Raw genomic sequence first — 14922 nt, forward strand, 5'->3', positions numbered from 1 at the left:
TTTCTACTTCCAAGTTGTCTCCGGCCTGCATTTCAAGGATAACAACATAATCTCAGGCCGCCGGACAGCGTGCCAGTTTGCTGGCATTGTCCCACCCTGAGCCGTATTCCTGGAGACCCTATTGGGGGTGGATGGTTACTCATAGTGAGAAGATTGTTCATCTATTTAAGAGGACACTTACCGAACCGAAAGGAAATATAAGTCAGCCTGTGCCCCACCCACCCCCCTCACCCCTCCACCCACCCCCCCCCGGCCCTGCACCCCCCCACCACCATGACAGACCACAGTGAGGTGGTAAGGCAGTGCTCCAAGAAGTTTTTGAGGCCCCTGTCCTGCCTACTAGGCCATTTCTGTGGGCACACACCACCCTGTGGATCAGTTCCCCTTCCACGGCTCTGTGCCTGTGGCCATTTTTTATTTCAATTTTATCAAAGTTGCTGAGAGGGTGCCCCAAGATTGAGGTGCCCTCTCTCTCTCCCACAGCAAGCATGGCCTCTTGCCACTAAATTGGCCAATCCAAGCAAAATCCATGTCAGACTCCAAACACGGTATGTGTTCAGGACAGGCCTTTGACCTCAACGTCGGGGTCTCAGCCTGAAATGTAAAATCCTGCCCCATATGTCTGGGAGCCTTGATTAAATAACAACTCACAAGACAATTACCAAAAAAGCCACAAGTGTCTCTGTGCGCGCTATCCTCACAGTAAGGTTTCAACGCAAGATCAAAATGTGATCCAATGTGAGAAACAGCAAAAATCGGTTCAAAGCTTTTTAAATGATGTTTTCTCCAACCATAACTTCTGTCAGCTGCACAGGTTCAAACACATGGGCCTGAATTCTACCCTCAGGGTTCACCCGAAGTCAGCGCGACCAGGAGCTGATGTAAGACTCAGTCCCGGCTAAGATCGGGCAGTCTTACGCAGAGTGGCCAATTAAGGCCCGCCCGGCGTGAAACACGACTGCCAGGGTGCTGGGTCCAATGGGAACTCGGCGGGGCGTTCAAGAAATGGAAGAGGCAGCTCCCTGAAAGCTGCTGGGAGTCCTGGGGGAGACTGAGGGAGCTGTTTGGAAGCAATCCAACAAGTGTCCTGGTGCGCAGTCATGGCCTCAGCACCTGATGCTCATGGAAGATAGGAGGGCAAGTCGGGCAGGCGTTCTTCGCCCCCCCCGCCAAGTTCTCAGATGAGTGCTGTTTGAGGAGGTCAGTGCCAGGCAGCATATCTTAATGCCCAGGGCTGGCATGAGAAGGCCGCCCCACCTGACCAAGAAGGCCTGGACAGGGGTCACCGCCCAGGTCAGTGGGCATGACATGGTGCGCCGCACGTGGATTCAGTGCCACAAAAGGTTCAATGATCTACTGGGGTCAGCACGGCTGAGGGCAGAAATGGCATCGACCTGTGCGGAGAACTTTAGTCAGGTGTCCATTGCTCAGAACGTTCAGCTGTTTAAGAGTGTGTACGCCAACAGGCACTGAAGCCAAGGCTGGGATGTCAGCACGACTGACCTTAGTGCATTGCAGGGTGAAAGGTGCCACAGTGACACTGCCCGGGTGGGAGGAGAAGAGGAGTCATAGCGCCATGGACGCCGCAGAATGGGTGAAGCTGTGCCAGATCTATGCTTCCTCATGAAGCACAAGAGTGATGCACTGGAGCTGGAATGCGACCGGCCAGCTCACTGCTCTGGTCACAGTGAGGCAGGGGTCTCAGATGAAGGTAAGAGTATAGGTGGGAGGTGCATGTGCAGAGGGTACTGGAAACATAACTGCCTCCTCTTATCAGAAACTGAACTGTTGTAGCCAGAAAGCCCATTGAACCTCCAATGCAGATGGCACCATGCAGCAGGTCTCCACTATTGCTTCTGCCCGCCTAGCATGTATAGTGACTATGATGATTGTATGTATTGATCTTTAGCTTTCCTCCTGCAGATGCGCCACCCACAGGAGCTGCCGAAACCATGAGGACCCCCCACCCACCCCCCCCCACCTCATTGAGCTCTGGGGAAAACAGCACACCTGCATCAGCCTCACACCACCTCTCTGAACCAGGCACAAGTACAGATACTCACAGGTCGGTGGTCATTCGGTATTCGGTTCCGTGGGTAATGTACAGTGGTGAGGGCACATTACACTCACATGAGTAGCTGGTAGAGGCAGAGAGGCCCCAGGCAGCTGAAAGTGGGAGCACAGCTGGAGACCAGGATCATGGTATATCTGAAGCAGATGACAAGCCTCTGGAGTCATATCAGGCGGCAGTTGCTGGATGTCTAGCAGGATGCGTGGGAAGAACTGGTGGGGATCCATAAGGGTCTGCGTGCCATGGTGTCCATCATGGAGGAGTCCATGCGGAGCATGAGTTCTACGTTGACCCTTAACACCGAGCACACAATTGAGAGAGTGGTGGCCCTCATGGAGAGGCAGCTTCAGGAGCAGATTCAGTGGTCCCTGGGGTTGCACTTGGACCTGCAAACCCTCACACAGGCAGTGATCTCCAGTGTGAGAGATGGATGAGGCAGCTAGTCTCTCTACTGGATGCCCGTACATCAATGGTGAGCAGGGAGGTGCACACGCACCTCACGTTGGCAGATGAGGTGCCTGTCGTTTCTGTGCGCTCCTCTCAGGGTACTGTGGTTGAGGGCACTAGCTCCTCTACCCCTCTGCCTGTTGCAGCTGCACCTGATGATGCTGCAATAACTGAGGAGTGCGCAGCTATGGGGCTGGATGCACCCTCCCAGGCAGAGCCCGCTTAGGCTCCTATGGCCAACTGCCAAGGTCATCAGGGTCACCAGGACAGTGGAATCAGCAGGCTATCTCCAACACCACTGCCGGGGGTTTGGTGCAGTGGGGGGGGGGGGGGGGGGGGGGGGGGGGGGGGGGGGGGGGGGGGGGGGGGGGGGGGTGGGGGGGGGGGGAGGGGGGGTGGAGAACCAAGATGCAGCATCCACAGATGTAAGTTGAAGTCATCTTGAGTGCAGCAGGGGCCTGTCATTGGTGACATTTTTTGCATTAATTATTTTGACTCTTGTGTGAGGGGTGGACACTTTGTCCTTTGTTGTTCATGTGAAGTAACATAAACATTTATTTGACTTAAATGGGCTGAGTTGGCTGGATGGTTTGAATAGGGGCCAGATGCAGCACTGGTTTGTAAAAGTATGGCATTGTGTGGTGCAGGCGTACTGGGTTGGGTTCTCATTTATTGATTATTAGCAAAGGAGACAGTGCCATTGGCTTGACCAAGCATCGATGCTTTGGATACCTGGCAGAAGGTTCGCTGCATCAAAGCATCCTTTGTGTCCCTGCCTCCATGAAGGTTCCTATCCTCTGCCTCAAGGTCCTCACCTTGTGCTTTTCCAGGCTCTTCCTCTGAGCCATCACTTGAATCATCCTCGCTTTCCTCAACCTCCATTGGGTCCCCCCTTGTCAGAGCCAGGTTGTGCACAACTATGAGGGAGGGTACTGTATCGTTCCCCCTGACCGGCCCAGGCATCTGAAGCGCATCTTCAGCAGTCCGATGGTCCTCTCCACCATCGCCCTTGTGGAGGCACGACTCATGTTCTATCTCTCCTTGGCCTCAGTTCTTGGGTTATGGAGTGGGGTCATCAGTTGCCTCTTCATGGGATAGCCCTTGTCACTTAGGAGCCATCCATCTACTCGTGCGGGAGCCACAAACAGCCCTGGTGCCTGGGAATGCTGCAAGACGTAAGTATCATGTGAGCTCCCAGGGTAACGGGCACAAGCTTGGAGAATCTGTGTCCTGTAGTCACAGACGATATGAACATTCATTGAGTGGAAACTCTTTCTGCTGACGAATGCTCCAGGTTCATCTGCTCGCACCTTGAAGGCCACATGAGCGCAATTTATTACACCTTGGACAAGACGGAATCCAGCAATCGTAGCGAAACCTGTGCTCTCTCTGCGTGGCTCACCTCGTCTGTTCAGAAGTTGATCAACGTGCAGACATGTCACAAACTGTGCGCAGCTGATTGAGAAATGGCACACAGATCCCCTACTGAGCCCTGAAAAGAGCTGGAGGCACAGAAGCCGAGGGCTACTGTGGACCTTCGAACCCATTGTTCCATTGTAGAAATCTGAAAAGCAAACTAACACATCCTGTTTAAATGAGCAGGAATATGATAATAAGGATAATACCTTATTTCTGAGTACCGTATGTGTAAATTCATTAAACACCATGATAAAGTAAAACAATGGGAGTGTGGTTAGTGGAAATTATCACTTACTTTGTGTGAAAACAGGTGGAAGTAGAAACACAAAGAAACCGAACATCGAGCCAGCTGGCAATTTCCTGCAGAAAAATCGTAGACTCATTTCACAGATACGGTCTCTTTTCCTGTGAGAAATATATATTTAGATAATGATATATAGATACATATAGGTATATGGCACAAAAAAAACTCCTGATGTGTAACTGAGGCAGATTTCTTCAATATGAATTATTCAGACTGAAGGAAAAGAAATGAGACAAAACAACTTGCAAAATTATGTCCTCATTCAAACTTGGAACTGTCAAATGTACAATAACTGTCTTCAATAATGCTCAGTAGTGAAATTTATTCATCCCAATGACCATATGTAATCTACCTTTAATCCATCAGCCACGTGGACTTTTGAACTGAAAATTAAGTAATTGAAGTTGAAATCAAAAGAGAAATGTAATTATCTATTGTAGGAAGAATGGGCAAAATGTAAACCTGCAAAAGATTTCTTTAGCATAGTTTTCACTGACACATGGTTAAATAAAACTGATCAGTAAACTCCACAATTTTTTTTAAAAAAAAGCACACAACTCCGCAAAGATGAGTGGCAGGACAAAAACAAAAAAACTGCGGATGCTGGAAATCCAAAACAAAAACAGAATTACCTGGAAAAACTCAGCAGGTCTGGCAGCATCGGCGGAGAAGAAAAGAGTTGACGTTTCGAGTCCTCATGACCCTTCGACAGAACTTGAGTTTGAGTCCAAGAAAGAGTTGAAATATAAGCTGGTTTAAGGTGTGTGTGTGAGGGGGCGGAGAGATAGAGAGAGAGAGAGGTGGGGGTGTGGTTGTAGGGACAAACAAGCAGTGATAGAAGCAGATCATCAAAAGATGTCAACGACAATAGTACAATAGAACACATAGGTGTTGAAGTTAAAGTTGGTGATATTATCTAAACGAATGTGCTAATTAAGAATGGATGGTAGGGCACTCAAGGTATAGCTCTAGTGGGGTTTTTTTTATATAATGGAAATAGGTGGGAAAAGGAAAATCTTTATAATTTATTGGAAAAAAAAGGAAGGGGGAAACAGAAAGGGGGTGGGGATGGGGGAGGGAGCTCACGACCTAAAGTTGTTGAATTCAATATTCAGTCCAGAAGGCTGTAAAGTCCCTAGTCGGAAGATGAGGTGTTATTCCTCCAGTTTACGTTGGGCTTCACTGGAACAATGCAGCAAGCCAAGGACAGACATGTGGGCAAGAGAGCAAGGTGGAGTGTTAAAATGGCAAGCGACAGGGAGGTTTGGGTCATTCTTGCGGACAGACCGCAGGTGTTCTGCAAAGCGGTCGCCCAGTTTACGTTTGGTCTCTCCAATGTAGAGGAGACCACATTGGGAGCAACGAATGCAGTAGACTAAGTTGGGGGAAATGCAAGTGAAATGCTGCTTCACTTGAAAGGAGTGTTTGGGTCCTTGGACGGTGAGGAGAGAGGAAGTGAAGGTGCAGGTGTTGCATCTTTTGCATGGGCATAGGGTGGTGCCATAGGAGGGGGTTGAGGATTAGGGGGTGATGGAGGAATGGACCAGGGTGTCCCGGAGGGAGCGATCCCTACGGAATGCCGATAAGGGGGGTGAAGGGAAGATGTGTTTGGTGGTGGCATCATGCTGGAGTTGGCGGAAATGGCGGAGGATGATCCTTTGAATGCGGAGGCTGGTGGGGTGATAAGTGAGGACAAGGGGGACCCTATCATGTTTCTGGGAGGGAGGAGAAGGCGTGAGGGCGGATGCGCGGGAGATGGGCCGGACACGGTTGAGGGCCCTGTCAACGACCGTGGGTGGAAAACCTCGGTTAAGGAAGAAGGAGGACATGTCAGAGGAACTGTTTTTGAATGTAGCATCATCGGAACAGATGCGACGGAGGTGAAGGAACTGAGAGAATGGGATGGAGTCCTTACAGGAAGCGGGGTGTGAGGAGCTGTAGTCGAGATAGCTGTGGGAGTCGGTGGGTTTGTAATGGATATTGGTGGACAGTCTACCACCAGAGATTGAGACAGAGAGGTCAAGGAAGGGAAGGGAAGTGTCAGAGATGGACCACGTGAAAATGATGGAGGGATGGAGATTGGAAGCAAAATTAATAAATTTTTCCAAGTCCCGACTCTGTCTCTTTATGGGGTATGTGGAACATTCCTTGTTGCAGTGCTACTCCGGCCCCCTTCCACAACTCTTTCTCCGGTACATCGATGATTACTTCGGTGCCGCTTCATGCTCTCGTCGGGACTTGGAAAAACTTATTAATTTTGCTTCCAATCTCCATCCCTCCATCATTTTCACGTGGTCCATCACTGACACTTCCCTTCCCTTCCTTGACCTCTCTGTCTCAATCTCTGGTGATAGACTGTCTACCAATATCCATTACAAACCCACCGACTCCCACAGCTATCTCGACTACAGCTCCTCACACCCCGCTTCCTGTAAGGACTCCATCCCATTCTCTCAGTTCCTTCGCCTCCGTCGCATCTGTTCCGATGATGCTACATTCAAAAACAGTTCCTCTGACATGTCCTCCTTCTTCCTTAACCGAGGTTTTCCACCCACGGTCGTTGACAGAGCCGTCAACCGTGTCCGGCCCATCTCCTGCGCATCCGCCCTCACGCCTTCTCCTCCCTCCCAGAAACATGATAGGGTCCCCCTTGACCTCACTTATCACCCCACCAGCCTCGCATTCAAAGGATCATCCTCCGCCATTTCCGCCAACTCCAGCATGATGCCACCACCAAACACATCTTCCCTTCACCCCCCTTATCGGCATTCCGTAGGGATCGCTCCCTCTGGGACACCCTGGTCCACTCCTCCATCACCCCCTAATCCTCAACCCCCTCCTATGGCACCACCCCATGCCCATGCAAAAGATGCAACACCTGCCCCTTCACTTCCTCTCTCCTCACCGTCCAAGGACCCAAACACTCCTTTCAAGTGAAGCAGCATTTCACTTGCATTTCCCCCAACTTAGTCTACTGCATTCGTTGCTCCCAATGTGGTCTCCTCTACATTGGAGAGACCAAACGTAAAATGGGCGACCGCTTTGCAGAACACCTGCGGTCTGTCCGCAAGAATGACCCAAACCTCCCTGTCGCTTGCCATTTTAACACTCCACCTTGCTCTCTTGCCCACATGTCTGTCCTTGGCTTGCTGCATTGTTCCAGTGAAGCCCAACGTAAACTGGAGGAACAACACCTCATCTTCCGACTAGGGACTTTACAGCCTTCCGGACTGAATATTGAATTCAACAACTTTAGGTCGTGAGCTCCCTCCCCCATCCCCACCCCCTTTCTGTTTCCCCCCTTCCTTTTTTTTCCAATAAATTATAAAGATTTTCCTTTTCCCACCTATTTCCATTATATAAAAAAAAACCCCACTAGAGCTATACCTTGAGTGCCCTACCATCCATTCTTAATTAGCACATTCGTTTAGATAATATCACCAACTTTAACTTCAACACCTATGTGTTCTATTGTACTATTGTCGTTGACATCTTTTGATGATCTGCTTCTATCACTGCTTGTTTGTCCCTACAACCACACCCCCACCTCTCTCTCTCTCTATCTCTCCGCCCCCTCACACACACACCTTAAACCAGCTTATATTTCAACTCTTTCTTGGACTCAAACTCAAGTTCTGTCGAAGGGTCATGAGGACTCGAAACGTCAACTCTTTTCTTCTCTGCCGATGCTGCCAGACCTGCTGAGTTTTTCCAGGTAATTCTGTTTTTGTTTTGAGTGGCAGGACAGATGTTTGGGCAGAATATAAAGAACAGCAGAGAATGACTAAAAGGTTAATCAGGAGAAAGAAGTTAGAGTGTGAGAGGAAGTTAGCTAGAAATGTAAAAACGGATAGCAAGAGTTTCTACAGGTATTTAAGAAGGAAAAGTGTAAGTAAAGTGGGTGTTGGCACTCTAAAGAGTGGCAGTGGCAGGTTACTAGTAGATAATAAGGAAATGGCGGAAGAAATGAACAAATATTTTGCTTCTGTGTTCACTATAGAGGATACAAAAAACATTCCTGTAATAGCTGCAAATCAGGAGGTGAACGGGAGAAAGGAATTTGGTGAAATTGAAATCACTAGGGAAATGTTACTGAGCAAATTGATGAAGCTGAGGGCTGGCAAGTCTCTGAGTCCCAGTGGACTACATCCTAGGGTCTTAAAAGAGGTGGCTAATGAGGTAGTCGATGCGCTGGTGTTAATTTTCCAAAATTTGCTCACTTCTGGAAAGGTTCCATCAGATTTGAAAGTAGCAAATATAACCCCTCTATTCAAGAAGGGAGGGAGGCAGAAAACAGGAAACTATAGGCCAATTAGCCTGATTTCTGTTGTGGGGAAGTTATTAGAATAAATCATTAAGGAGGTTGTAGCTGGGCACTTAGAAGAGCTCAAGGCAACCAGAAAGAGTCAGCATGGTTTTGTGAAAGGAAAATCATGTTTAACCAATTTATTGGAGGTTTTTGAAGGAGTGACATGCGCAGCAGATAAAGGGGAGCCTGTAGACATACTGTACTTGGATTTCCAGAAGGCATTTGATAAGGCCCCATCAAAGATTATTATGGAAAATAAAAGTGCATGGTATAGGGGGTAATATACTAGCATGGATAGGAGATTGGCTGGCTGGCAGAAAGCATAGAGTATGCATAAATGGGACTTTTTTTCTGATTGGCAGGATGTAACCAGTGGAGTCTCACAGGGGGTTCAACTTTTTACGATTTACATCAAGAATTAGAAGAGGGGAATGAAGACATGGTAGCTAAATTTGCAGATGTCACAAAGATAGGTAGGGAAGTATATTGATAGGTTGAGTGAGTGGGCAAAGATCTGGCAAATGGAGTTTATTTATGGGAAAATGTGAAGTTGTTCACTTTGGCAGGAAGAGCAAAAAAGCAGAGTATTACTTAAATGGAGAATGGCTGCATTATTCTGAGATGCAGAGGGATCTAGGTGTTCTAGTACATGAGTCACAAAAAAGTTAGGATACAGATAAGCAAATAATTAAGAAGGCTAATGGAACGCTATCCTTTATTACAAAAGGGACTGAATATAAAAGTAAATATGTTATGCTTCAGTTATAGAGGCATTGATGAGACGCACCTGGAATATGGTTTGCAATGTTGGTCTCCTTATTTAAGGAAGGATGTAAATGCATTGGAGGAGGTTCAAAGGAGGTTTACCAGATTGATACCTGGAATGAGTGGGTTGTCTTATGAGGAAAGGTTGGACAGACTGGGCTTGTTTCCACCCGAGTTTCGAAGAATGAGGGGTGATTTGATTTGAAGCATTCAAGATCCTGAACAGCCTTGACAAGGCGGATGTTGAAAGAATATTTCATCTTGTGGGTGAGTCCAGAACTAGGGGGCACTGTTTTAAAATTAGGGGTCGCCCTTTTAGGACAGAGATGAGAAGAATTTTTTTTCTCTCAGAGGGTTTTGTGACTTTGGAACTTTGTGACTCTGTGGAGGCAGAGTCATTGAATATTTTTAAGGCAGAGGTAGATAGATCCTTGTTAGGCAAGAGAATCAAAGGTTATCGGGGTTAGATGGGAATGCGGAAATCAAAACACAAGAGGATCAGCCATGATCTTATTGAATGGCAGAACAGGCTCGAAGAGCCGAATGGCCTACTCCTGTTCCTCTTTGTTATGTTCTTATGTTCTAAATAACTGATGTTATGAATTAACAACAATTTACATTTTCTTATTCACTGTTGCCGCATTGATTGCACGTGTTTCGTGTAATAATGTGATTTTGATGACGTCCCAACTAGGGGATTTCTTTGACCTGACACTCAGCCGTATCGGCCATATAAATGCAGTGGCTTCTAGAGGAGGTCAGAGGCTGGGCATTCCGTGGCAAGTGGCTCACCTCCTGATTCCCAAAGCTTCTCAACCAAATCATAGATACAAGTCAGGAATGGGATATTCTCCACTTGCAACGACAAAAACGCTCAAGAAGTTCAACAAAATCCAGGAAAAAGTGACTGGCTTAATTGTCATCCCATTTTCACACCGTATACTCATTCCCCCACTGGAACACTGTACGTGCAGTGTGTCCTATCAGATTGTTGGCAGATCTCTCAGACTGGGCTTGCTCCCAAATATGAGACAGAATTCCCATTTCCAGCCAATTAACACTCCTCAGAGCTTTAAATGGCTGTGGAGCAGGAAATCTCACCATCTGAAAAATCCTGTCCATTGTGTGGGAAGACTTTCAAGGGTGTATTTTTAAAGTGAAAAACCTGGACTTGAAGCATAAATATTAGAATCTTTTCCAAATCATACTGAACACACTCAAGTCCTTGCCATTTTGAATCTGATGACCCCAGAACCCTGTGCTGTTAGTCAGGTTCTATTCAATGGCTGATTACAACGCTAGAATCCATTACAACTTCATTGTTGTTGGGTCGAAATCCTAGAACTTCCCTCTAGCCTAAGGTCAAAAGCGGGATGTTCGCTGATGATTGCACATGTGCAGTTCCATTTGCAACTCCTTACTTAATGAAACCATCCATGCCTGCATGCAGAAAACCTGGAAAATACTCTGGCTTGGACCAACTTGGCAGTAACGTACATGTCACACAAGTGCCAAACAGTGACCATCTCCACTCTTGATATTCAACAGCCTTACCACCACTGAAGCCAACAACATCAACATCCTGGAGTTAGCATTGACCAGTAACTGAACTGGACCAGCCATATAAATATTGTGTGACTACAACAGCCGATCAGAGGCTTGGAATTCTGGGGTGAGTAACTCACCTCCTGACACCCCAAATGTTGTCCACCAACTACAAGGTGCAAATCAAGATTGTGATGGAATAACTCCCATTTGCCTGGATCAGTTGAGCTCCAACAACACTCAAGAAGATGGACACCATCCAGGATAAAGCAGTCTGCTTGACTGACACTCTATCCACCGCCTTCAACATTCACTTCCTCCATCCACCAGTGACCTGAGATTGCAGCGTGTACAATCTACAAGATGCATTGCAGCAAGTCACCAAGGCTCTTTCAACAGAACCATCCAAACCCCCAACCCCTACCACCTAGAAGGACAAGGGCAGCAGATGCACTGTTGCTGGGTCAAAAACCTGGAACTCCCTCCCTAATAGCACTGTGGATGTACCCACCCAAAGAAACTGCAGAGACTCAAAAGTCAGCTCACCACCACCTTCGCAAGGGGAATTAGAAAAAATGAATAAACCTGGCCTTGCCAAAGTTACCCAAATCCCATGAACAAATGAAATAAAACCTAACAGCATTATGAGAGTACATTTACTGCAGCGGTTCAAGGAATAGACCCACCACTGTCTTCTCAAGGGAAAATGGAGATGGGCAAAAAAATATCAGCCTTGCCAGCAAGGCTCACATTCTGAGGATGGACTGTTTTTTTAAAAAAAGACAATTTGTGTGCCTTTTTGAAAGACCTTTACCAGGCTGATCACATCCCAGTGAAAAGTAATTAGAAGATATCATCTCACAATACTATGGGCTGGCTTTGATGCAGCCCATCGTTATGAGAACTAGAATTCCCAGCTGCTGGTGAAGGGATCTCAGTTAGGTTCAGTATTGAGTCAACCAGCACCCATTATCCCTGTGCACTTGGGTCACTAACATTTACCTGAGCAGGCAGCAAATTCATCAGTTTAAAGCCTCAACAATGCAGCACTCCCTCAATACTGCACTGAAGTATCAGCCCACATCATGTGCTCAGCTTCCTGAACACCAACGTTTTTCTGACTTCAAAGCAGTTCTAATACTGAGCCATGTCTGACAATTCATAGTTGGAGCCCTTTGTTTAAAAGTTTTGTCTAAATTTTTGTATTTGGAATTTCAGATAAAACATATCACATGATCTCTGAAATAAACATTTTTTAGATGGCTCTTTAAAATGTCAGGCAATAATGAAATTGTCACAGGCTTGTTCAATGTCTAACAGGTGCTGACTTCAGTCATGTAACATGCAGCAGTAGATAGTTATCTTAATCATACTTTTAGACTAACCACGTGTAGATCCATCAGCCATTGGTTCAAAACCCAAGTACGGCTCATCTCAAAATGTGACATTAAGGTAATCATCTACTGCTTCGGGTCAGTCATGTGATCAAAATCAGGACCAATCAGACAAGTTGATGACAATTCCATTATTGTCTGTCACTTGAAAGATCCAAATAATGCAGATAGGCAGTAACCCATCTGATTATAAATTTCCAGAAAGAATTTTTTAAGGATAATGTATCTGATTTGGTGCTGCTCACGGTAGGTCAGAGACTGGTTCATCAGGGCTGAAGCATTGTACCATCTCACAAACATTGTGGGCAGAATCTTCTGTTCGGCGAGCGGGGGTGGGGCCCACTCACCGATGGGTAAAATGAGGCAGGGTGACATCGGGCGTGCGTCCCAACGTCACCCCCCATCATTTAGATTCTCAGTTCGGCGGGCATGTGCGGCCAAGTCAGCTGCACGCCTGTTGACCTGTCAATGGCCTATTAGGGCCATTAAAAAACTAATTGAAACCATTAATGGACCTCCCCATCCAACCTTAGGGTTAGCAGGCAGGCCAGGCTAGCAGTGTCTCATGAGGGGGCATGGCAGTGAAATATTTTTCTCATGTTTATTTGAAGTTTCAAATCTGAGCAGCACTTTGCCTCAGGGAGATCTGTGCACTCTTTTACGCGCATACACTGGGAAGAGCACACTCCCGGCTCAGGGAATACCCTCCCGCTCGCACAGGGAGCGCACAGCGCTTCCTGGCAGACGTCACACTGGGCGGGCCTTAATTGGCCCACCCATGTAAAATGGCTGCGCACTCCCAACTGTGGGCACTGATCGGGAACCAGCCCGCCCACGCCAGCTCCTGCACATCACCCCCGACAGGGGGAAAATGCTGGCCTGCATTACTGTGCTGATAAAGGGTAACTATGAAAGCTCAACGTGCTGGTATAAAAGTTGCCAGCAATTAGAAGGTGAATTAGAGCTTCTGCTTTTTCCTGTATTGTTTTCACTGGACAAGTTGAACAAGAAGTAGGGACAGTCATCAAGCTCATGCAAAGGGCTACAAATCAATTTCACTGATAATGGTACCTCTCTTCTCTTACAGTCCAACCTTTGACTCTTTTATTTCCTATTTATGTGGGAGATATTTTCAACTAAATTGGTACCATTGATCAAAGAACTGAATAGCCAGCAGAAGCTTGAAGGAAAAAAAAAGCCTCAAACAGAACCAGAACATCAGAACACCAGAAAAACAAATTGGGTTAAAGACAAGTATCAACCAGGCAACAAGCAGGAAAGCTTGAAATGTGGAAAATAGCAGATGGCACTTACCAAGTTATAAGAAGCCTCCTTCTTGGAGTTTCATGAAAAAGGGTATAAGACCAAATAATTAAATCCCTGCTGCTCTTGTTTAGTCGAAAGAGGAACAGGAGGCAATAGTACGTCTGCTTTCATAGAGCCAGAGGATCATGGAGGCATAGAAACTTACAGCACAGAAGAAGGCCGTTCAACCCATCATATCTGTACTGGCTGTTTGAAGAAGATAGGCCAGCCCTCATCCCCACTTCTTTGCCGTAACCCTGAAAATACCTCATTCTCAAGCATCTATCTAACTCACTTTTAAAATTATTTGTAGAACCAGCTTCCTCCCCTCTCTTCAGCTAGAGAGTAACTGATGCCAACAACTGTCTGAGTGAAAAAAATTCTGCTCGTCTCCAATGGTTTTGAACCTCTGGCCTTTATTTATTGAACAACTCACCTGAGGGAATATTTGTTCTCTATTTCCTCTATCAAAACCTTTCATCATCTTGGAAACCTAACTGAGGTCACCTCTTAACCATTTCTGTTCAAAGGAGAGCAGGCTTAACTTTCCCAATCTCTCCTCATAACTGAAACCCCTAAACCCTGGTAACATCCTCGTCAACCTCCTCTTTACCCTTTCTAATGCCTTTATTTCTTTGAAATAATGATAAGTCAAAAAGGAACAAGATGTTTGAACAATGCGCTGATTTACAAATCACATTTAAATTAATCCTTAAAAACAGAAATGTTTACAATAAGACCTCATACCTTGTGGGAAGAGTGAAGAGATCCAGAGACTGAGCTGCAAAACCCCTGACAGAGAGATGCACAACAAAGTGAAGCTCTCTGTCACTACTGTGCAGTAAACTTACAGGGCTGGTGAGCTTCCTCTTCCGTTACAGCTCAGGGTGTCGGCATTATTGACGTTATTCTATTCTTATCCATTGAATCATAGTGAGACAATCACCTGCAATCACCCACTCTTCTTTCTCCCTGGTACTTCTGGAGAGCTCCATGGATGTATCAGTGAACGCCTTCTATCTACATGCTGCCACTTGGCAAAGTCATCCAAAAACATAACATTACATTCCACATTCCTTTCTATCTCACCATCTGCTCCCTTCAACACATCATCACCAACCCCCCCACCCCGTCTCTGAATTGCCTCCCAGCTTGTCTGACCTTCAAATTTCCTCTGACTGAATATTGGGAAGACTGCTGGCATTGGCCTGGATTTTCACACCAAAGTCAGGTAGTGGGTGTGGGGAAATTATTTGTCTTGTTCTGCCAGCCCCAGGAGAAGCTCACCCAAATAGTGGGGGAGGGGATGGAGGGCATGAGGGACCTTTGGGGTGGATGGGGATGCAATGGGTTGGCATGGGTT

General features: G+C 46.8%; 1 protein-coding gene across 1 annotated transcript in view; it reads right to left on the minus strand.

The window, feature by feature from the left end:
• LOC121281412 overlaps window positions 1-14404 on the minus strand; it is a 72805-nt gene extending 58401 nt beyond the window's left edge. Inside the window, exons 1-2 of the mRNA XM_041194356.1 lie at window positions 14307-14404; window positions 4233-4342 (exon numbers count right to left, since the gene is read on the minus strand). Coding sequence (XP_041050290.1) covers window positions 4233-4320 — 88 coding nt within the window. The 5' untranslated portion in view covers window positions 4321-4342; window positions 14307-14404. The remainder of the gene's footprint in view (window positions 1-4232; window positions 4343-14306) is intronic.
• Between the last annotated feature and the right edge of the window lie 518 nt (window positions 14405-14922).

Source organism: Carcharodon carcharias, chromosome 8, assembly GCF_017639515.1.
Source record: "Carcharodon carcharias isolate sCarCar2 chromosome 8, sCarCar2.pri, whole genome shotgun sequence".
NCBI lineage: Eukaryota > Metazoa > Chordata > Chondrichthyes > Lamniformes > Lamnidae > Carcharodon > Carcharodon carcharias.